The following is a 24,668-nucleotide window of genomic DNA, read 5'->3' as shown; positions in this document are numbered from 1 at the left end:
CCAGTATACAGATGTATAACATTTGAGGTAACTATAATATGGTTTTATTCCTTTGTTAATCCACGAGGCAAGTCAAGGCAAGAAATGAACCAAAATCCAAAGTCAGGCACTAAGTAAACACTGCTCTACAAAGGGACACCGCAAAGGGGAGCTTTGTAACAGTATGAACCTTAATGACTCCGTTCTGATGCGAGATTTATAGTCAGAACATGGAGATAATGTGGGATGGACAACCCCCTGTCTGGGGTCTTGAGTGCTTCCAACGCGACACAGTAAATCAACAAACACCCACCTCAATGTGACATTATCATAACTACACAGACCCCATACAAGGCTCAACGCATTCCCATAGTAAAGAACAGCGCCACACAACTATAGTCTCTATACGATTATCGATAGAGAACCAATTAATTAACAATCTAAAAAAGCTTAAATACCCATTCCCAAAGCAAAATACCTAGTCATAGCCCAAAATATCTATAATTTGCATAGTGATATATCTCTTCGAAACATTTGTCATACAAGAATATAATGAAGCTTTACTAAATAAGGAAAGGTAGAACAACAAGAACAATTCTATTTGTGCCAAACAAGTCAACTGTCATCTTTTGCACATAGTACACCTGTGAATTTCTTGCCGACGTGTTATTTTGAATTGTGACAAATAAGTACTCATTGGTTCCTGAGGTGCAGCTTGAACTGAAAATATCAAACAGTTTGTTTAGAAATATTACTTTGAAGAATGATAATGTCGCTAAAAAAATAAAATAGCAAAACAAATGTTGTGAGTAACAATTGCTGTATTCAAATCCTAACCCATCTTCTCATCTGTCTGAGCAACAGAGGAGAGCTAGCCTTCACACAGGGCTAGCTAATGTCATCCTATGGCAACAAAAAGGCAGAAATCGTCTAAGGCAGGCCGAGCTATGGAATAGCAGAGAGATTACGGTCATTGACATCATTTCATTATAGTTGAGGCTTCTCTGCCCTTACATTTGTGTGTACTTCAGCAGGCTTCTTAAAAATAAGCCATATGGTAATGGCGTATATTGGGCCTTATTCACCGAGTGGCCATCTTGGATCCATCTGACTCAAGAGAATAGGTACGATTCAATCTTTGGTTGGTTGACCTGAATCTGGCTATTATAAGCTATTCTGTAGTTACAAATACTTGCTAAAATAAATATTTACATATAAGGTGGAGTGGGGTGCATCAGAGTATAGACAGAGTATAGACAACCACATTATTTTAAAAGTATATTTTTCCTATCTTTACTGTAGGCTAGTGCAGATACTCCACCAAACCCCAACACATTCTTGGAATAAAAACTCATAATTCATCACTATCTAACCCTATCACTAACCCTAACCCTAACCCTACGATTTAAAGAAAATCTTTTAAAAAATTTCAGAAATCCTCTTTTCTTCATGGTATAGTGCTTGAAGCATAGAAGGAAGTCTTTAAAAATGTATTTTGAATAAAAGTAGTGGGTGGAGGCCGTGGGTGGAGGCCGTGGGGGGCTGGTGTCACTCTTCCATAGGAATGTAAGACAGGATGGAGTGCTCCTGGGCGATGGCCGCCAGCTCCTTCAGGAACTCTGTGAAGAGCACGGCGGCGAACACCTCCGTGTTGGCCAGCGAGGCCACACCCTTGGGCTGTGGAGAGGCGGAGACCTTTGACCCCTCCGAGACGATGGCACCGGCTCCTCCCTTGGCTGAGTCTGAAACACACACACGTCTTTTATTTCTCTCGCTGTCACGCGAGTTTATCCCCGCGAATTTTCACACTAAATGCACATGCACTTACTGGGTTGTAATCTTGTTTGTAGTCTGCGTATTTATGACGTTCATTACTATTAATGATTATCATGAAAGAATCACTTTCAAACGTTTTTGATATGGAATCAACAGAGAAGGGAATACAGCTTGTGTATTCCGTTTAAAGAAGATCCAACACTTAGTTTGGAGTCTTATATCTGTGTGTGTGTGTGTGTGTGTGTGTGTGTGTGTGTGTGTGTGTGTGTGTGTGTGTGTGTGTGTGTGTGTGTGTGTGTGTGTGTGTGTGTGTGTGTGTGTGTGTGTGTGTGTGTGTACGACAACTTGTACAACTGTGAAACTATTGGGAGAACTCCATCAGCAACATGTCAAAAACTTGAGTGATGTTCATCGTGTCTCTATGGTCAAGACATAACTCAGCTGCACTGAGAGAAATACTTTAAGGTCCAGGAGGGAACCCAACATTAATAATACTGCAGATCCTAATTAGCTCGGCACGGGTTCAAAGCAAATCAAATGGAAGCTAATCAACAGCTCCTTCCCTTACCAGCAAACCAATTCCGATGGATTAGCATTCATCAATCAATATATCATACATTGTTCGATGAATGCCAATAATCAATACGATCCAATTTGATTTGATTATTGATGCTCCATCAAAGTCCCACCAATTGGTTTACAACCACAGTCTTAGGATGTTACACATACAAGAGGTTTAAATACTTTTCTAATGCATTTCCTCAATCTAGGCTACATTTTACACGGCAGGTCATCTGATGAACGACAGACAGAGAGATAGACAGATGGACAAGGAAGGAGGCAGGGAGGCAGACAGACAGACAGACAAACAGATGTTTATATACCTGCTGGTCCGAGGGAGCTCTCCCTGGCCAGAAGCCAGTGTTGTGCGGCTGTGATCATCCCTGGGAAGTCCTTCCGGCTCTCCGTCAGATCCTCTATCTGGTTCTTGATGGAGGCGAGGACCTGGGAAAAAACACATACACATACACACAAGGACACAGAGATCAAGCACTACATAAGTGTCAAGGTTTCCCAAACACTTTGCTGAAAGTCAGACGTGTGCTTCAACGGCTTTAAGTGGCAATCTTGAAGATTTCCTTTTGGTTCTCTATGGCAATACATTTGTCAGTAAGTGGCCATTTGTCCGGCATGAGATACTGTGGCCCACCGACATCAAGCTTGACAAGTTCATAATACTCCAAATACAAGGGCTTTCAACAGAGGGCCATAGGCTCAATCACCATTGTGTTGCCCCATTTGGCGATAGATATAGACTTATCCATAACAGAATTATCTTTACGTGCAAATCTTTGTGTACACATCTTTATATAGTTATCTGCTAATAAAGATTAACAGCGCTAACATAAAAATAACTGTATATTATACAATTTGGATGTGAGAATGAGATTTCATCTGGATATCACGAACATGGTATTCATTAGTGATATCATTCCAGTCTTATGTTTTAAGAAGCAATATTATCAAAATCCTGATCACAACCTTTGCACAACTCAGTTTCATTTCCCGGTAATAGAGACACACACACACACACACACACACACACACACACACACACACACACACACACACACACACACACACAGCAGGTGTTACCTGGTAGAGGGAGCGCACGCTGGGCTGAAACACCATGTTGGTGTTGAGCAGGAAGGAGCGCAGCAGAGGCTGGGGGTAGGCGGCCAGCTGGGCCAGGATGCCCGTCAGCAGCAGGTTCACGTGCACCGAGTTCTCCAGCATGTTCTCCAGACGGGACAGCAGCACGCTGACAAACGGGCCTGCACAGAGGGGGAGACGCCTCAGGGTCACGTTGGGATTATACAATTTTAACAATGTCATTTATCATGTTCCGATGCTGAGGGCAATGGGACTTGTAGGGACCTGGGTTGCATTCCGACATGCGTTCCTATGCCGTGTCATTCCTGCTGTCTTTCCCAACTTTCCTGACTGGTTTAACTGCCCTTTTCATAAAGCCACAAAAGCCAATCAAATAATATATACTATGCATTCAGATTTGGAATTTTGTTGAAATCAGAAAATGGCTTCATATCCATAAGGACTGCTAGAAGGCTCTGTTTGATGTCGCCTGTGTGTCTCTGCTATGTGTCACTTTGTGGCCTCACCTGTGAAAGGCACAGCGTGGCCTCGGCCTCCGGGGCGGGGCTGCTTGGGGCCCAGCGGCGACTGGAGCTTCTCCGGCTCCGGGGTGTCTGCGGAGAAGGAGCTGTAGTCCACTTCCATGCCCTCCATCTCCTCCTCCTCCTCCTCCTCCTCCTCCTCCAGGGTGGGGGAGGCGGCGGGCTCTCCGCCCCCGGACCCCTCGCCCACCTCGGCGCTCAGGGTGCCGATGAGCTCTTGGTACTGGGCGAGCAGGTCGTCCACCCGGGGGCTCTCCGGGGTAGCGGCGCAGTCTCTCTCCCCGGGGGACGCGGAGGCGGGGGCGGACGAATCTGATCGGCTCGGCCCGTCCCCCGCCGCCGCCTCCGTGGCGTCCGACGGCAGAGCCGAGCCGCCCGGGGGGGCCCTGAGGGCGGCGGGCTCGGCCCCCCCCCCGGCGGCGTCCGCGGTGGTCCTCTGGGCCACCAGGTCGTAGACCATCACGTCGTCCTGGAAGTCCGACTCCTCGACGTAGGACCCCCGCACCAGCATGATGGCCGTCCGCCTCATCTCCTGGATGTGTTGGGGGGGCTCGCCGGAGGGGGGCCGGGGGAGGGCCTGGCCCCCCTCCGGCCCCGCCCCTCCGGCGCCCTGCGCGGGGCAGGCGTCGTAGCTGTCGTCCCACTCCAGCTCCTGCTGATTGGTCGACGGCGGCTCTGGGGGCGGGGCCAACGTTGGCTGGCGATGCTGGGCGGACGACGACGATGACGACGACGACGTGGACGGCAGCGGGGGAGGGGGAGGGGGAGGGGGGTGCAGGGGCGCCTCCCCCGGGGGCTGGTAGTCCTCGACGGGGGGGTCCCGGCCGTCGTAGGGCGCCGACCACACCTGGCAGGCGCGCATGCACTCGGAGATGCCCAGGCGCGCGTCGTACAGGTAGTGCAGGTAGCTGACGTCCAGGTGCACCTCCGAGCCGATCACGCACACGTCCGAGGAGCCGTCGTCCGCCCGGGGGCCCCGCGCCCGGTCTGGGGGAGGAGGCGACGTCAGATACACACGGCCCAAAAGACGACTGGTGAGGAGGACGCTGGTGGGCGCCAGCCTCAGACGGCGCTCACACGGTGCAGAACTAATGAGGCTGACGAGCGGCGGCGGCAGATAAACTTCCATAATGGATTCTACCAGTGGGAGAATTAGACGGAGCATTGCGACGCATCCGCTTGCACGTTATCTGCCAATTACATTCAGATTAGACAAACAGCGAGAGGCCCTTCTCTCCCTCAGTGACTTCTTTGTACAGGTGTTTCAGAAAACATCAGTTACGATATTTTGGTATACATTGTCTTTTTATCGGAGAAGCTCTTGAAAAGGCTTTGACAATGTTTTGATTGTTGTTGTGTTCGCATTGCAAGCACTTCAGGAACAGCAATTAACTATTAACGCATTTCACACTTTACCGTCACTTTTTTGTTATCTATCCAAGGGTAGGGTCAGCAATCATGCTCAATGAGGTCTACAGGTATGCTGCAGACAGGGGGGGGGGGGGGGGGGGGGGGGGGAGTAAGACCCAGTACCGGTTGGATAGAAGTTGAATACCCTACCAACCTAACTATCCTATCCTGGCCCTATCCAGCATCATAGTGCTGCCAAGTTTCCCCATTGGCCCCCCCTAGTGGCTTGAACGGGAGAGGGGAAAAAGTTGAAAGATGCCCAGGATGGATTGACGTGTGGATGGGTGCACGTTAATCCTGAGAGACCTTCTAATTTTGAAATAATAGCTGCAGTAGAAAAAGTGCAGCTTTAAGTGTATGCATTAATTCTATCCTTCTAAAGCCTTTCACGCTAAGACACACACACACCTGTGGCGCCGCCATGGTTCCCGGGGCCCGCGGCGTGGCCCCGGGTCCACACGATGGAGTCCAGCTGTCGGAGTGGCGGGGGGGGCGTGCTCCGGGGTGCAGCACGACGGCGTCAGTGCCAGCATCTTGGCCGCCGACACGGAGTAGCAGTCCCTCTCCCGCACCACGCACCTCTGACTCAACATCATGTGGTTACAGGGGATCAGGTACCTGGGGGGAGAGAGAGAGAGGGGGGAGGGAGAGAGAGGGGGGGGGAGGGAGGGAGGGAGGGAGAGAAGAGAGAGGGAGGAGGGAAAGAGAAAAAGAAAGAAAAAGAAAGAAAGAAAGAAAGAAAGAAAGAAAGAAAGAAAGAAAGAAAGAAAGAAAGGGGAGGGAGGATTGGAGGGGAATTAATAGAAAAATGTAATAAATAAGAGAGAGAGCGACAGAGGGGGAAGGGAGGGGGAAGAAATAGAGAGAGGGGGTAAGAAGTATAAAGAGAGAGAGGGATGTGAGAGGGGAGGAGGAGGAGGAGAGGGAGAGGCAGACTGTTAGAGGAACCCAGGCGGGGACACAAGGCGACTGCAGGGGGTGGAGGACACTCATCACAGAGTAAACCAATTAGATGTGTGGCAGATGTCTGCGTGTGTGCGTGCTTGCGCGTGTGTATTCGCGCGCTTCCCGTACCTCAGGATGAGCTGCAGCATCACATCTTCACAGTACAAGCCGATGAGTGTGCGGAACAGAGCCAGAGATACCGTTCCCAGCTGAGGGGAGAGGGGAGAGAGGAGAGGGGAGAGAGGAGAGGGGAGATAGGAGAGGGAGAGAAGCGTTTCAAACAGAGAATAGTCATTAAATAAGAGTAACAGAGGGAAGTCTTCATTATGAACACTTGAGATAACAGTCTTTTTGTTTGAGGCACAGCCGAGGAGTTCCAATGGGAGACGGGCGGTGTAGGATAATTACAATCCCTTTGCAATGAAGGAACATAGGTCGATTCCACTGCCTTCCTAAGTGAAGCAGTGTTGTGCTTGGGTTGGCACATATATTCACTTCTGAAACACCCTCGTTACCAACGGAATCGTTAATGATGCGTATTCAATTATAAAAAACCTTAAAAGGTTGAATTTTCCTCCGCCAATATCAGGTTCATTGCAGGTTTTACAGAGACGAAAAGAAACAAGACTAGGAGAACGAATACATTCTGAAAATGAGGGTGGAAGAATGTTTGATCATATTATGGTTTGTTTTAGCGTGTGGTGGTTATACAGGGAGGAACGGGAAAGGCAAACAGGCTCTCTAGTACACAACAGGCTGCGTGTGTATCAAAGCTTACTCCTAGTTCACAAACCATGGAACAAATAGCTTTTGGCTTTCCAGTGTTCGAGCAACTGATATATTATTTACCGTTCTTGAATATGATTTCTGACGATACCTTAAGTGAACTTTCTTTAATAACACATTTCACTACTAAACACACACACACACACACACACACACACACACACACACACACACACACACACACACACACACCATTCCTATGACTTTTCATCACTGATCACTTTGCATGGCGAATAGCATTACATATGCACTGCGACTGCTTATCACCATGGCAACATTCTCCATGTCTCTGTGCTGGAATGATTAAATATTAATAAAGGATCCAATGCCTTAGGGTGGGTGAGTCCACTACATTTCTTTTCTCATGTTGAATGAAGTTTGTGTTGTTTACTCTGTGTGTGCTTGCGTGCGCAAGAGCGCGTGTGTGAGAAAATATGTATATGAATACATAATTAGGTAAGGGTATTGTATAGGTATTGAATGAGCATGTGTGCATACAAAGATATTGAGCGGGGGACTGAGTGAATATGCATATATGTTTGTGCACACATAGTTAGAGAGTGACAGTGTGCGCTTGCATGACTAAAGACACGTGCATGTGGGTGAGTGAGCCAGTGAGTGCATTGCATGGCGTGGGGTACCTGGTAGGGGGTGTTGATGCGGCTGACCAGCGTGTCCAGGATGTGCACGTTGTCGTGGCGATGCAGCAGGATGAAGGTCAGCAGGGTCTGCAGCAGAGCCGGTTCTGACACGGACCTGATGAAGAGCTCCAGGTAGGCGGTGGTGGTCATCACCTCCTCCAGGGTCAGCTGCGAGAGAGAGAGAGAGAGAGAGAGAGAGAGAGAGAGAGAGAGAGAGAGAGAGAGAGAGAGAGAGAGAGAGAGAGAGAGTGAGAGAGAGAGAGAGAGAGAGAGAGAGAGAGAGAGAGAGAGAGAGAGAGAGAGAGAGAGAGAGAGAGAGAGAGAGAGAGAGAGAGAGGCAGAGAGAGAGAGTGGGGGAGTCAATACACTACACATACAGTACACTCATACTCGAGTACAATCTGTTCATGGACGTGTTTGTCTCTGTTTCCTGCCTTCCTTAGTATATCTTTTCTATCTTTTATCGTCCATATTATCCATGTGGATATTTTATTTCACTTTATAATCTTGTCTATGTTGTGTGTGTATGCTGAGTGTGACGTGTTCAAGCAACTGTGACTTTGAATTTCCCCCTGGGGATCAATAAAGTATAAAATCTATCTTATATATCACACATAGAAGCCCATAAGGATGATGTGCTCATATTATTTTTAATTAACAAAGGACATAAAGCATACAAAGCGTCTAAATGAGTCAATACTATAGTTGAATAAATAATACATTTATATTACAAAGTAGAGCCAAAAGGATGTTTATTGAGTAGGATGGTGACCTCTGACCTTATGAAGAGCGGGTGCCAGGACTGGCACCAGGAAGCCATTGTAGATGTATCCCAGCAGCTGGTCTCTGATGTCAGCATGGGCCACCTAGCGGGAGACACACAGGCTCACATCAATGGGTCTGTGTGTGTGTGTGTGTGTGTGTGTGTGTGTCTGTGTGTGTCTGTGTGTCTGTGTGTGTCTGCATGCTTGCGTTTGCTAAGCACCTGTACGACAGCGTTGCAGAACTCAAGTGAGTTGAGGAACTGCACGAGGGGGGGCATGCGCGCCCAGTCGTCTCCATGGAGACAGTGCCACTCCTCGTTGGGCACCTCCAGCTTGGTGGGCAGGGAGGAGTAGAGGCCGCTCAGCCCCGTGGCCAGCACCTATGGGTGGGGCCGAGACACAGGGAAGGGATCAGCTTCGAGTTTCAAGGAGAGGGAAATGATTACAGATGATGCAATGGAATCATTTTAAGGTGTCACAGGATAGCATGGGGTCTAGGGTACTAAGGTGCTCGGTTCCCGGTCACACTGTACTGGGTTCAATCTCCGGCTTCAGACACACCTGGAGGCATCGGCACCAAGGTACCTTACCCCTACCTGCTCCTTACTGCGGATGGATTCACCATGTAGCCCTTTGACCACTTTTAAAACAGGACTGAACACTTTCATGTTTGCATTAGCTTTCTGCTAAATCTTAAATACATTGCACTTTCATTTTTTACTTTATTTCCTCTACCGCATCCATTTTATTTTACTTCATTTTATTGTATGTTTGCTTTAGCTTTCTTCTGCCAAATCTTAAAACACATTGCACTTTCTACAATGCATTTTTTTACTTAGCCATTGTTTTCTTTTACTTATCTATTTCAGTGTATTATTTTATTTTATGACAATGTTTCTATGTGAAGCACTTTGAGCCTGCCTCGTGTATGAGAAAGTGCCATATAAATAAAGTTGCCTTGCCTTGTATAAAAAAAAAAAGCATCAGCTAAACGAATGCACTAGTGTCCAAAAACAAACTCGATGACTAAGTTGGTAGAACCACAGGAAGCAGAGAAGACCCCAGCGCGTCCCTCCCCCCTCAGCATCGGGCCTCACCGGACAGAAATAGGTGTTCTGGGCGATGTGCTCGGCCACGCGCTGGTTCTCCGCCGACAGGGACATGATGAGCAGCAGGGCGTCGCGCGCCTGCTGCCCCACGCCGCCCTCCCGGTGCAGGAAGGGGATGAGCAGGGAGAAGATGAGGAAGTTGGCGGCGCCCTGGTCCTCGCTGGTGTGGAAGAAGAGCTCCAGCACCGAGGGGTCCTTGGCCAGCACGCAGCACAGCTGGTGCAGCAGCAGCACCAGCTGTGCCTCCACGGCCGGCGCCTCTGTGTCCGCGCACGCCGATAGCAGCATCATGAGGGGCCGCAGCACCGGCTTGTGGTGGAGCACCGGCTGGCGTGCCTGCCCCACCAGCGCCTCGTACATCTTCAGCTGCTCCAGCTTCATGTCGTCCGAGAACTCCCGCCGCAGGCTCCACACAAACAGCCGCTCCATCACGTTCTCCATCACCACGAACTCCAGGATGGGGCCCATGGAGCCCTCGCGCCCACTGTCCTCCTCCATCAGCAGGAAGAGCATGTGCTCCACGTAGTTCTGCACCGCGCTCGCCTCGTCCACACTGGGCACCGGGCCGAAGCGGATGCCGCCGCCGCCGCCGCCGCCGCCGCCCACGCCCAGGCTGATGCTCGCCAGCAAGGGGAGACTGCCGCCGCTACGGAGAGGGTCATGCTTCTCCAGGATCTTCACCACCTAGAGGGAGTGGTGGGAGTTTCATTACAGCATTGCTTTGTCAACAGGCAAAGTGTTAAAAATAAGCCTGCTGGCAAGTGTGACACCGGGGGAAGAGAGCTGCAGCTCCAGTGCCAGGGTTAAAGGGTAGAGAGGCAGTGCTTTGTACCGTGATTAGACAGTAAGTAGACAGTAATGGATACAGTAGAAGTAACACTAATTGGACGATAAAAAGAGCCATTCCAGAATTAAGATATAGTAGCAGCTGTGCTCATTAGCATTTTAATGTTGAGAGTAGTAGACTGGGGAGGAGCGACCTGGTGGTGAAGGTGTTTGCCTCTTAGCCGAACGGTTTTGGGGTTTGAACAATGTCCGCTAGTCGACCTGCTTATTAATGACGTGCATCTCAAATAAAAACACTGCAATTTCCTTGACATGATCGGATCTGCGAAAGGCCTAAATAGGAGTGCCAAACATAAATGACATAAAGCATATCACATGGAAAATAATTCATAGGAAAAGTGGACGATGTGAATAATGATGACTTCCCGGCTCACAGGCAATACATTTTTCATTCATAATCATTAATCATTAATAATGCATCAGCGTTGTAGAACACTATCACCAATGCTAGCCTAGCTGTATCTTCTGTGGGGAAAACACATGCTTTGGAATCAGCACACGCTACATTTGCCACGGTGCGGGCCCCCACTTTACGTGCGGTAACAAGTCAGCACGTTCTTTTAATAGAAACCTCCGTCAGCTCTTTGAGCAGTGCTGCTTGCCATGGCCCCCCCCGTGGGAGCGCATACCTCCTCCACCTCCTACACCTCCTTCTCCACCGGCCTGTGGAGCTCCACCGCAGCGTTGCCCTCACACATCTAAAAGATCATTGCTCAATGACAACAGCCCAGTTGACCATGAGAGAAAGATCTAGATTCCACAAGCGCTTTATTTGGATTGCATCTAGAACCAAACATTCAAAGTTGACGTGAAGGGCGCAATGCGCAAATCGTGTGAGCTAAGCAAACGACTCGACAACGCTTCTGTTGCCTGCACTGGGGTAAACATGACCTATTGGTCGTTACTGAATACATTCAGTTCCACCATCTCGCTAGTATTGAGAGCCAAGCTGGAGGCAAGATGGCCGCTATAGGTGACTAAGGTCCACGGAGGAGGGGAACACGACCAGACTGGGTTCATCTGTGCTCTGTGTGCGCGCCGTGAAGCATCGCTTTGTGGTGGGTGTGTTTTGCGTCGTTTCCCTCCCTTGTGTGTGGGTAGCCAGAGAGACAACAACAATGGCCCTAGTGTCCCTGGGCTTCTGCCGCTGCCATGGCGACGGGGGGTTATCAACAGAGGCAGGCCGTGCATGGGTGACGGTAGCAGAACAGGTGAATCCTGTGTACACTGCCGTCACAACAGAGGAGAGGTGAGGGCCGGGAGGAGCGAGGACACCGTGGATGGACAGGCAGAGGGAGTGATTGTAATCGGAGAAGAGCACACATTAGCCGAGCCACAGGACTGCATTCATCCAATGGCAGATATCTACATTATCAACAGCGGTGTGCTTTTGTTGAACGGCATCTTGTATCGGTTTCGAGGGGTATTGATTTTACAAGAAAGTGGCAAACATTATGAGCTTTGATTACCCAGAGAGGTTGTAGCCAGAATGATCGGAGTGTGGCTGTGTCTAATGCTGCACTCAGGAATCCAAATGTGTGTGAATACTGTACAGAATGGGCTCAGGCTTACCGCATGAGGCAACCATATCTCAAGGTTGTTCAACGGTTACTTCACTTGCTCTAATCATGGTAATTATTAGCTAAACCATGTAGGAGACTGAAGCACTGCTACATTATGCTGTAGGTTTTGCATTGAAAGCTCATTGTTTACTGTCAAAGAAATAGGAAGTGGGAAATCATTTTAAGTTATATGTATAGTTAAACTTGCCTGTGCCCTTTTCTTTCTCAATGCTTGGTAGGATTTTTATTTTATTTTGGAAACAAACAATGAAACCTAACCCTAACCCTTCTTCCCTCTCTAAGACAAAAGATATTAATCAAATAGAAAAGTTGCTTAGTGCTTACAATTCTAGAATAAAGGCTTACTTTAAGACTCAGCAATTTCTAATGACTTAAACCTGCACTACCTAACCTTTTCTCTGTCACCCTCACTCCTATCTAAATTACCTCTACTGAGAAAGAGAAGAAAATCAGGAATCCACCCACGGTTCAATCAACCCTGGAATTACCCTCTCCAAATCAATTTGGTCTGAAGGAAAGAATAAAAAATAAAATCGAATTTGGAACCAAAGTCATGGCTGCAGTGAAACCAGTTAGTCAGGTTTAAATACAGCATTGCCAGTCCCTCTATTTTCCACTGAAGGGAACAGGGGTGACGAACTCACTCTGAGAGGCTTATAGAGCCAAGAATCCAAGATGGCCAAGAACACACTTCCAGTGCTAGGTGTTGGGCCAAAGGGGGCCACTCCAAGTTACTGTATCCATCGCCTTGGCAGAGTGGCAGTGTTGTTGGAAAGTGGTCTCTATCAGCTCCAAGCATGAGTCATATGAAGGCACTTTCTAATAATAAAAAGGGTCAACACTGTCTGGCTGGCTCACATGGCACTTTTCTAACCTAGCTATAAACTTAACCTCCAACCTTTTACAACCTTTATCTCAATGCACAATTGCCTCTCATGCACACACTGTACATGCACACCGAGTACACAGAGTATTGCAAGGCAACCACCAACAGGTTGTTAGCATAGCAAAGGGAGGCTGAAGCCCATCTTCAACCAGAACCAGCCTACCGTAGACCTGACAGGAGAGATGTGGACCCCAGGCATCTTACCTGAGTCCAGTGGTTTTTAAACACGATCATGCAGGTCTCTGGGTCCACGCCTTTGAGGACCAGAGGCTGCCCATCTCTGTTTCCGTTGGCAACCATGGAGGCCATCATGGCGACCTGGTCATGGTCTGGGCTAAAGCATGGGCCTGTGCTAGGGTTCCGGGGGTCAGACAGGCCTCAGTTGTGGCTGGCTATGGACGTCGCTACTCCAACAGCAGTACACCTAAAATAGAGACATGCAAACAGGAAACCGCTGCGGTTTAATAAAGCTTTAAATACTGACTAGGATGATACATTATCTGACCATAGTATTGTTAAACAGTATTTTGTTATTGCATTTTTATAATAGCAATAGACACATTTCCTACACATCTCTCTCTCTCCCTCCCTTCACAGTAGCCATGTCAGGGAAGCAACAACAACAACAATAACTGGGCGAGCGTAGTCCCATGTCTCAATTAGAGAGAGCGAGAGACCGAGAGAGCGAGGGGGAGATACCGAGAGCGCGAGAGAGAGAGAGAGAGAGAGAGAGAGAGAGAGAGATTCTTGTAGGGCCTCTCGCTAACTCGGATCTCTCACGGATTTGCAGAGGTCAGCTGACGGCATTCCAGAATGTTTCTGGTGCATTTTTGGAATACCGTGTCTGACTGCAACAATGTCAACAAGCTTGCAGCATGCATCTGACATCATGACAAAGACCTTGCATGATATCAGATGTGCGCAAAATGCAGACCACTGGACAAGCAGAGCAGAGTAAAAGTGGACGATACAGAGCCGTGGGGTTTAAGCAACCGATGTAACTGCTTGGGAGACGGGTTCCTATGTTTGTCGTACGTCCCATAGATCCTACAAATAGGTATGTCTATGGATAGCATTATGGTATCCTCAAATAGGCAGGAGATGAAAAAACTCAAAAATAGTATCAGGTTTATTCCTAAATACTCATGTCTTTTTGTTTTATTGATTGACCTGTTGTGATTTTGTAAAGAAGGATTAAAGATATTATTCCTATATTATATTATTCCTGTTACATAATTATTGCTGTAAGTGAGTCATGACTAGAACTCAAACTGAACCCAATTCACATCATGTATTTCAAAGATGCAATGCTCAACCAACAAGCTGGACAGTCCCTCCGTTTCCCCCCAAAATCAACCTTTAAACCAATCCAAGCTCACTCCTCTTCTTTATTTGAATACATTCTGGCTAATAGTAACCACTGATTCCTCACAAAAAAACGGATCTGGGCTGAATCAATAAAAGTCACGCCCTCAGATTTCTACACCCTGACCATCTGCTTTCAGTTAAGTTGACTCGAGAATTATTCACTCAGGAATGCAAGCTAGCGTGGCGGTTGGCCAGAAAGTGTGCATGTGTAACCCTTACCTCCACCGAAGCACGGCATCTTGAAGAGTCTTGGAGTGGTTGAATTTCTAATGGGACAGAGTGGGCATCCGCGGTCCTATTGAGCCAGAGAGAGGTAGAGAGGCAGAGACAGCGAGAAACATACAGATATGAAGTTATTTCTCAGTTTTGGAGCCCACTGTCAGCCAGCTTCAGGAAGTATGTGAGTAAGATGCTCAGAATGTGAATAATCCGGAGGGTGAGAAGAGGTTAGGGAGAGAGAGTGGGAGACTGAGGGAGGAGAGAGAAAGTGGGAGACTGAGGGAGGATAGAGAGAGAGAGAGAGAGAGAGAGAGAGAGACAACAGAGAGTCTGAGGGAGGAGAGAGACAATAAGCGATAGGAGACCAAAAGAGGAGTGCATCTGTGTGTGCGTGTGTGTGTGTGTGTGTGTGTGTGTGTGTGTGTGTGTGTGTGTGTGTGTGTGTGTGTGTGTGTGTGTGTGTGTGTGTGTGTGTGTGTGTGTGTGTGTGTGTGTGTGTGACCATATGACAGTACAAATGATGCGTCAAAAACATTCCCCTCAACAAGAAGCTTTGAACCATTTCTAAAATACAATAGAAACAATGGGTTTCTTCCCCCTTGTCGTTAGGGGCCTGTGTCCCAAAATACTGAACCACAAATGTCTGACAATTTAGAATTAATTACTTTAATGATATTTTATATTAACTTTTTGTCAATGTTAAATGTTTTATACAAGTACAATATTAAAGGCAACCCTAATAAAATGTTGCTCAAGTTTATTTTCCAACAAAACACGTCTGTGAACATCAGTTCCACATCCCCCCAAATCACACACCCCCTGTTCATCTGTAGTCGGAAATGTCCACAGCCAGTCTCTGGAGGATGGCTGTGGCGACTGTCTTTCCGGGTTAGTTTGTTAGGGAAGGCTGTTGGATAAGCCCAGCGCAGGAAGTGATTAGCCTTAATCACAGGACAATACCCTGTGACTTTCTCAAAACCTAGAAGAGGAGGTTTTACTTATTTTTCAAATAAAAATGTCTAAATAATACATTTTTCTCTGGTGAAGCGCAAAAAATTGCAGTTGTCCTTCACCTATATGCAATCTTTAGGATGTTGCGGAAATGGATGTATATAACTTATCAGCCTTACAGGAAAACATGGAGTGTGTGTGTGTGTGTGTGTGTGTGTGTGTGTGTGTGTGTGTGTGTGTGTGTGTGTGTGTTACTAGTGTTACAGTAATTTAGTTATTATGCAGACTTCAAACGGGTTCTTCATGTCTCTGAAGACCAAGAACCAAACCTAGAACATAAACAAGACAGAACCGGTCTGCAACTACCATGCCCAACGCTGGCATTCAAGAAAGTGTGATTAGTGGGCCTAACTAATTATAACATTTATTTCCTTGAATACAGATTACCCTTTTTTAAAGTTTTTTGATTAAAATACACACATGAACAAATTGATTTAATGAACACAAATGTTTGATAATTATTCTATGACCATCAACCATGGCAGAAGGGAAGGCATGCTTTGCCAGAGCAATACAGCATGTGAGAGAGAATCAAGTGTACCGATATGGACTCCTGATCACTATATTCACTTCCCAGCATTAGACTAGGCATTAATACCAGTATAAGAGGATCAATCCATATTAACAGAATTACATTACCCAGTCCTTGTATACAAGGGAACAGGACACACGGTGGCTGTAATGCCTGTTAGTAGCACCGTGGTATGGATTCTCCACAGTGGCTTATGTGCGTCTAGCTGGCTTCTGGTGTACGTTTCCACAGTCTACACGTGGCTGGGCCAAGCTAAGCTCCCCCCACCACCACCACCAGATTACTGCAGCAGAGCATTTTGGATCATCAGTCTTTGCGGGGTATTACGGAATAGAGCCTTGATTTCAAGCAGCGGGTTTTCCTTTGACTAAAGCGGATGTTTGTAAAAAAAAAAAGAAGCAGAATATAGGTTTTTTGCATTGATTAAATTTCTTCATATTTTGAATTTCATCATTACCAAAAAGGTCTTCCCAAGAGGTCGATGGTTTACGGTGGAAAAAGTCCCCTTTCTTTGGCCCTAGGGGTATCTAAACCTGTTGTTCGAACGATAAAGGATGCGGTGGTACTTTGTTACCGGAGCCAATTCATGATCCACCTGTGGGGTGTGGTCCCAGTGCTCCGCCACGCAATCCGACACAGTGAGGCAGAGCACAGCGCGGTCCAGGGTTTTTGTTGTCTTATCTTCCTTTCTGTTCGAAGCCTGTGAATCTGGTTTCCACAGGCCCTCCCGAGGTTCGGCATTAAGAGGGTGTGCTCTCCATGCAAACAAGTTGGAGCCCTGCCCTGCGGCCACGCCCTCTCCGGCGCTGGGCTGCTGAAAGCCACAGTGGATTGCCAAGTCAGCGAGCAGCCCCAGTCTTGTCGCTGCGCATGCAGAGAACATGCCTCGGCAATGCAGGGGTTCCTCATCATTTATTGATATAGCGAATGAGTGTCTCACATTCCAGGCCGATTGTTTTACCAGTTTGATTATTCCGGCGTAGAGGTAAAAGAGGTTGAATTTGTTTTTTTGTTTTAAATCACACAAAATAGGAAACACATAATTGAACTAACTCAAAGATATAGAGGTTAGGAGGAAAAATACAAGCCTGTGATGAACCAATTTTCTTAATATTTCTATTTAGGTGAGAAAATTCAGTTGCCAACGGTTGGCTATTGCAACCGAGCGACAGTGCCACTACAGTGACAACAGCCGCTGATAACCTTACAGTTACAGGTGAAGCGGCTGAAAGGGCTAGGTAATGGCTATAAATAGCCCAAACATGCCTGCCCAACCAACAGAGAGCTCTGGAGAGTAGGACATCCATTCATAGTCTTATGGCCTTGTGCATTCGCTGAGAAGGCTTTGATCAATTGATCAGTGACACATTAATCTCCTGCAGTTAAAGTTCTGACTAAAGGGTAGGATACTGCCCTTCCCTGATAACTTCCTCCATTGAAACCGATCTTAAAAAAATTATGCAACCACTTTTATTTTTTATGCTGCTTAAATAGAGCAGCAACAACAGCGACAACATCACCAACAGTAGAAGCCATTGGGGGCTGACTAAGGGCTGTGCAGGTGTTAACAAACAGCCAATCAGTCAAGACTTGGGGGGTTACATAAGCAAGAGTGTAGCACGGTGCTTATTGAACAGTGGATTAAGTTAAAATAGGTTGTGCTGGGGATTGTCCAACACCTGCAGGACTCCATATAGAGAGAGACTCCTGAAGTTCCTGTCTTTATGTTATAAGTGATGTTTGGCCATGTTGGTCAAGTCTTCCTAATAAAGTCAATTGATCTCAATGGGCATACCCTGAATAAATAAAGGTAAAAAATAAAATATGGCAAAGGCTTCCCCTTCACTGTTTGATTCAGCGATCAGAAAGGAGAGATGAGGTTCACTAGAAAGTTCAACCAGACACGGCTTAGCCTACTTATTGTACCTGGGAGGCACGAGGAGGAGAAGGTCAAAAAGAAAGAAAGAGCTAGGCCTATCTGTCGAGAGGAGATGAAGAGAGAAGTGATGCCACCACCAGAAACCATGTGGGATCGTGTGCCAGATTGAAAAAGATCAAAACATGAATAAATTGGGGTCTTCAGAGGATTGGAGGGGGGCTAGAGTGTAGCCGTGCCTGCTGTGGTCTGATAAGATGGGGGTCTGATACCCACGAGAGAGACACAGAGACTACACATGTGAGGGAGTGAACAAGACGACTGTACCCCAGAGCGTGTTTGTGTCTTCCTTCCTGTCAGTGATACTGGCACAGGGAGATCTGATCTTGTTTACCTCTAGGCTTCAGTTTATGTTCCTTTTTTCCTCTCCCTATTGTGTATGTGTCTATAACTCTGTTGAAAACCTGCATCCTGTTAGTACTTTAGATGTGTTTGTAGAAGGCAGGAAAGTATTTTCTGTGTGCTGTGCATTCAAACGAAGCAGTCACATTCACTTTTAATTTATATACAATCACATAATTAAATACTCTTATTGGTTAAACTGGTGTCCTAGGCATGGACTCTTCATGTTCTTACTGCTACTGCTTACGTTTCTGATTCATCTTTGTTAACCCTACCCCCCCCCCCCCCCCCCCCCCCCCCCCATGTTTAACAATGCAGGATGACAAGTCAATCCCTCAACGTCTTAGAACAACATATGGATCAATCCATATCAAAGAGCTACAAAATAGAGGACGACGACATGATCCATCAACCTCTCAGAACCAAAAGATGTCGATGATGTATCGGTCCAACCACATTAACTAGTTAACACTTTTTAACTAGTAGACGAGTTGATCAATCCACATCTCAGAACTGCAACATATCGAGGACGATAAGTCGATCAATCCAATCTCATAAGCACAACCTATAGCAATCCACATCTGTGCCATACTCACAGAATCACTATGGAACTAATTAATTAAAGAAGAATCTGCTGCATTTTTAATAGGGTCATTCGTAAAGAACACATTTTCAACTGCTGTTCAAAAGACTTGATTCACTCTTACAACACAAGTAGAGGCTGTTTTTCCCAGTAATAAGAGTCGATGCAAAAGAGATGTAAATCAACATGCTCTGGGCTGTTTGAATACCGCAAATATTAGAGTTTCTGTTGATGTCAATCTATTCAACACAAATAGATCAAACTCTGATACAACTTAACCACTCGGATGTATCAGCAGCAGCGGACAAGTGCAAAGTCAAACGTTAAGACATCCAGAACGTCAAATGGCCAACAAAAACAAATATGACACCCAGCATGAACTCCCTGAAACCCATACAGGGATACAGGTGCGTGTGACGGCTGACAGCAGGCGACAGGCAGCGTCTCAGCTGGATGACAGGCCGGTTCCCATGGTAAAGCTGCAGGTAATCCCAGACACGGGACTGTGCTGAGCTGGGCTAAACCCATTGTGAGTAAAGCAACAAAAAAAAAGAAAAGACGAAATACCGGTTTCTCGAGAATCTGTTTCACCTAGCAAGTGCTCGCTGCTTTGCTGATCATGACTCTTGCAAAGTCAAATATAAATGTTTATCTTGCTTTGTAAGGACCAAATGTAGAAATATCCAAGCAGTGTACGTATAGCGTGCCAGGCCTGCTATACACGGAGCATTAGGTGAGGTGGTGCGTTGGTCTTACCTAATAAAGTCTGCCACTAAGCCTTATTTAACAAGATTCCACTGCACTTGACTCATTCCGAGTCATCTTTCTGTTGACTAATTAAGGACAAGTCTGTTAATGCCCATTCTGCCATGGATAAAGCAATGGCTGTTGCATGTGTTGTTGTATTTAAGCCTATTATGCAATAACCACAGCCGGCCACCGACAAAGTTTAGCTGGTATGGTAACAAGCAATAATAACTATGGTTGGCATCTGCTACATCTTATAGAATATTTTAACTAGCTTCAAACAGCATATCACATCAAGTGATATAGTTGGTATGACAAGCAAACAGAGTAGGCCTAGTCACCCATCCTCCACCAAACAACTTTGGGGATCACAAGTCCCAAGTAAATTCCTGAGCCTCCCAGCAAGTTCAGGGAGTTGGCCTACCGTAGACATTACAATCAGTTTAAATTACATATTCATAAAAGCAGTTATGAAACTAATCAAGGCACAGAAACCCATAATTACGAGGTAAATGTTCTATGCATCCATATTCGATGATAGACAGCATAACTTACTTAATTTCCCTTTCCTTGCCAACATATGTGCAGCCTACAACATTGATTTAGTCAAGAATGTGTGCCCTTGTCAAGGAATACCTAGGAAGAAGTGACACACACACCCAACATCTGGTAAATAAAAGATGTCAAAGAATGAAACTTTGATGAGCATATTCAGACACCCAATGCTCAGACCTATATTTGGTGGCATGCAACATTGTAACTGGATATTCGCGGGCTAAACCTCGATTTTATCATGGTTCTCTTTGAAATCGAGACAGAAATCAATCAGGTAAAAACGTGCTGCTTCTCGTAGAATACAGGCTACTATTGGGGCAACACGTGGAACCCAGCGGAAACATAAACGTCACGTGACCCACCATGTATTACCTACACAACGTCAGAAGAACCAACACTTCTTTAACTCTACATGACGTCGTGTGTAAAAGTATGTAACAGTTAACGGGGATTTAGCTGTTGTGGTCTTACAACGCCGCTGACAACTCCCACTGTTGACCATGTCAATCACTCTAGTCATGCGAAATAAATTGTTCAACAACACCCATGTTTATTTTTTCCAAAGACACGTTTTACGTCATGGTAGTAAACCAATAACCAATTTATGAACAATGTCTGCTTCTTTCTCGATTTAAGTTGTCTTACCGTCGAACGTGTCCTCTGAAAGGACGCAATCTCTCCACTACTAACGGAGGCAGACAGGCTGAGCGCACTACAGCTGAGCAACGTCGACCCGGTTCAACGCCTTCCCGAACTGCAACCGCCGAATAAATGTCGGGAATGTTTTGTTTTGAATAGCATATAGCGGAGCATTACGTTACACTGAACCGCTGTTTCTGAGCGTTTGAAAACCTAGACGTCCACGAACATATAGGTAACTCCAACTATAATCCCCTCCTAAACGCTCCACCCCTAGACATGCAATCTGATGACTGCATTCAAACGCTACAGTTTACTGACTGTTTTAATTTCATTTAATCGTAAAAGGCCGGCTATTAGGCATATTTGCCCAATTAGTACTAAAATGATTGATGTGAGGCGTTTACCACCGATTTCCCAGGCAAATGTTAGTATGTAGCCTCGTATTGAATTCCGTTTTCTGACAATGTAACCTAAGTTTTCGAAGTTCAAATGTGTTTTAATATTCAGTGAGAGGCAGGCAACTTTACCAAATTAATAGAACATATTTGCTAACAAAATAATTATTACTTGCCTATCGAGGTTGAAGACCTATTATATAGTGACATCTACTGGAACTTGGGGTAAATGCAGTTAAAAAAAATAAAGAATCGAAAAGAGCAATAGGTGCCCACCTGACCATGAACACAGTGATGTGGAACGACAGTTTTGCATTATGCTACCCAGAGGAAAATAATAGACTACGTTAACCAACAAAGGGAACATGTAGAGAGAGATATTAAAAGATACGAGAGACCTACATGGAGAGAGATATAGAGGGAGGGAGGGAGGGAGAGAGAGAGAGAGAGAGAGAGAGAGAGAGAGAGAGAGAGAGAGAGAGAGAGAGAGAGAGAGAGCACCCTCAGCATAATGGCCTAATAACGGTCGGAGCGGATCAAGCAAAGTTCCACTAACTTAGTTTCGTCGCAGTCAGTTTTATCTGTTCCTGCACAGCCGAATTTAAGTGGGACGTTAGTTACTATCTGGGAATAGCTGACCTTTGTTTTATAGAGGTAGTGGAAGAGTGGTTGTAAAACGGGGCAGCCAAACAAGCAGTGGAAGACCGACTATCAATTTGTCTCCAAACTTTTTTTGGCCAAATAATTTGTGAATCGCAGAAGCAGTTCATCGGTCCCGTGTCAAATAGCGATGTCCGAACCGAGGACCGAGGAGCAAGAAGAGGAGAGGGGAGACAGAGCTGTACGTGACCCGGCGAGAGGTAGGCTAGGGAAATCTTGGCTTGAAGTTTTGAAATCCCATTTTGCTTTATAGGCTGTGCTATTTATTTACTAAAGGATTGAAGAATACATTGTAAAATATGTTGATGAAAGATCAGTATTAAATAAAATGCGATACTTTAGTCCAAACAGCGAATTAGCCTTATAGGCCTATATCAGCAAATATCTAATAGTCGCATGCATAGTTGACAAACTGAAAGCCAATCATTGACAATTAAAGGAAGAACAGTGCATATTTTGAATGCTGGAACTGTCTATTATATTTGTCAAACATTGCCAACTCTAATTCAATGAAAGTTAGCGTACCCGTTTGACGTCACTTGTCATTTTGGTGGCGTCACCAGAGTGACAACATCCCCCTAGATCTCATGTCTTTCCAGGATGACATTTGTTAAGGGAAGAAATCCTCTTCATGGGCTATTACAGTTGTCACTGTATTTTTCTTTACCAACACTGTGATCATTTAGGTATAATAACAGTTAGGCCTAATGCTTTAATTGAACCCCAGGCAGAAGAGTAGATGTCACCATTTTTCCTCTCGACAACAGCTGTTGTCATAGAAGACGACTACACAAATGCTCAGTCCCCAAGCAAACCTAAGCAAATGTTCACTCTTTCCCCCCATGTTAACCTAGCCATGCCCTGCCCAACCATTTATCCTCACAGACGGCCCAGGCATGCCCCCACCTCACACACACCCACCCTAACAACAGCTGTTTTGTTTGGGGATCCCTAGCTGACCTCATGTTGGGCAGTTGGGGTGGGCTGCATTTAAAAAGACACCCCCTTATTTCATAGTATTTGCAGGTCTCATTCGTGCATTACGCTACGCTTTAATGGTGACATCATACCGTGACTGCTATTAAGCAGATTAAACATGGCACTGAAACAACTTGGTGGATCCACCTCAGGTATGCATGCTGACTTCACACACCCACGGGTGTGCCTGCCTTCTTGCCAACCGCCATTAGTAAACATACTCCTCACCAGCAGCTAGCAGAAAGGCTTGTGGATGGGAACATCCCCAGAATTTGCCAGTAGTGTAACTTTGTACCTTTTTTGGCTGATCTCTTTTACTAACAAATTGATTTCCATTATTTTAATCATGTGATATTGTGTAGTATTGTTTCCTGTTTTGGCATCAATCACTCTCCCTAATGGCATGCATTTATTCAAGTCTTCTCCTGTTTCTAAGTTTATATAAGTTGTAAGTTTCTATGTAACAACAATATTTCCCTATAGCGTGCTGTGTTCCAGCACTCCCTTTATTCAGTTTAATCCTATTACCCATGCTGTTTATGTGAGAGGGTCCATGGAATCTGCAACATTGTCCCCCAAGACACCATGGGCAGAGGGAAATTAAAAGATGTTAAATTCCTATGGGATTATAGAGAAAGCACTGTTTTAAGGATGGTTTTAATGTGAGCCGTCCTGAAAGACCAACCGTGGTAGTGTGCTTAGTGGTTTGTTTGAGAGTCTAATATAGGCCTGCCATGAGAATCTAAATACCTTAAAATATATTGTGTCCTCATCCTCAAGTCCTCATTGCTGGTTGTGAAAAGAGAGACATTTGTTTTCACTGTAGGTTCATCACCACCTGTTCTGTGAGAACGCCTGTCCTGCAGAACACCAGCAGATGTTCTCAGTTAGAGAGGGGCTGTTTAACAGAGGTCATTGCATCAACAGGTGTGCTGTACTATGTGTTCCCCTTCACAGTAATATAAAGAAAGTCATCTAGCCTATTACATCGGGTTCCCTGTCCATAGGAACCGAATATGTTATGTTGTTTGAATCATTCAATGGTGCACGATCACTGTTAAATATCCATAAATAAGATTAACTCCCAATGAAGCAGAAAATGTAGGACCATCTGTTGGACTTTTCTCAATATTTGAGATGAGCTGGTGGATTGGTTGAACCCTCTGAACATCAAGACACTAATAATCTGTGTTGAGTGTTGTGTTTGGTTTGATCAAAGTTGCAAGGGATACTTGAGAAGAATGATTCATTCTTCCTGAGGTAGAAACACTGTCGCACATGTACGACTTTGATCGGTGTGGCGACTGCCCGATACATGAGAAAGACAAAGGTATACAACGATTTACTATCAAATGTGGGAAAAATGAAATACAAATACTCACTCTCAAGAATAATTTCACTACCAAACAGACAATTATATTTCAGTTAAACACCTTAATGTTGGTTTTTCCACATGACAGGGGGGTGAGATGTTGCTATTTGACTATACCTATGAAGTGGAGCATGGCTACGCCCGCACACACCACATACATCTCGATGTGGGTTTGAATGGTATCGCTTACAGAGCTGTTAAAGTTAATCATTTAAGCTTAACTTGAAACTGCCACCCAAGACAAGGCTTCCAGGTTCAGTGTAATATTTATTCACTTTGACCTCCTGGTGGAGCGAGGGGAGAGATAGTGACCTTGCACTCTTGTGTGGTATAACCAGCACTTCCTGAATTACCACATTGTTTTCCATCAGATTGGCCTAGCAGAGAGTAGCCAAGAAGCTATCTACC

At 45.8% G+C, this 24,668-nt stretch overlaps 1 protein-coding gene across 1 annotated transcript; it reads right to left on the bottom strand.

The window, feature by feature from the left end:
- Window positions 1-21: 21 nt before the first annotated feature.
- fhip1aa (FHF complex subunit HOOK interacting protein 1Aa) lies at window positions 22-21,086 on the bottom strand. Its single transcript, XM_079729969.1, is given in 14 exon segments — window positions 22-1,721; window positions 2,640-2,760; window positions 3,412-3,590; window positions 3,936-4,937; window positions 5,769-5,850; window positions 5,852-5,978; window positions 6,435-6,514; window positions 7,733-7,900; window positions 8,512-8,598; window positions 8,718-8,876; window positions 9,594-10,289; window positions 13,125-13,344; window positions 14,508-14,583; window positions 20,859-21,086. Coding segments are annotated over 12 exon segments (3,003 nt in total). The 5' UTR covers window positions 13,233-13,344; window positions 14,508-14,583; window positions 20,859-21,086; the 3' UTR covers window positions 22-1,527.
- Between the last annotated feature and the right edge of the window lie 3,582 nt (window positions 21,087-24,668).

The sequence above is a fragment of the Pollachius pollachius genome (assembly GCF_949987615.1).
Source record: "Pollachius pollachius genome assembly, chromosome: 2".
Lineage (NCBI taxonomy): Eukaryota > Metazoa > Chordata > Actinopteri > Gadiformes > Gadidae > Pollachius > Pollachius pollachius.
The sequence above is the reverse complement of the archived record's forward strand: the minus strand, read 5'-3'. Positions and strand labels throughout refer to the sequence as shown.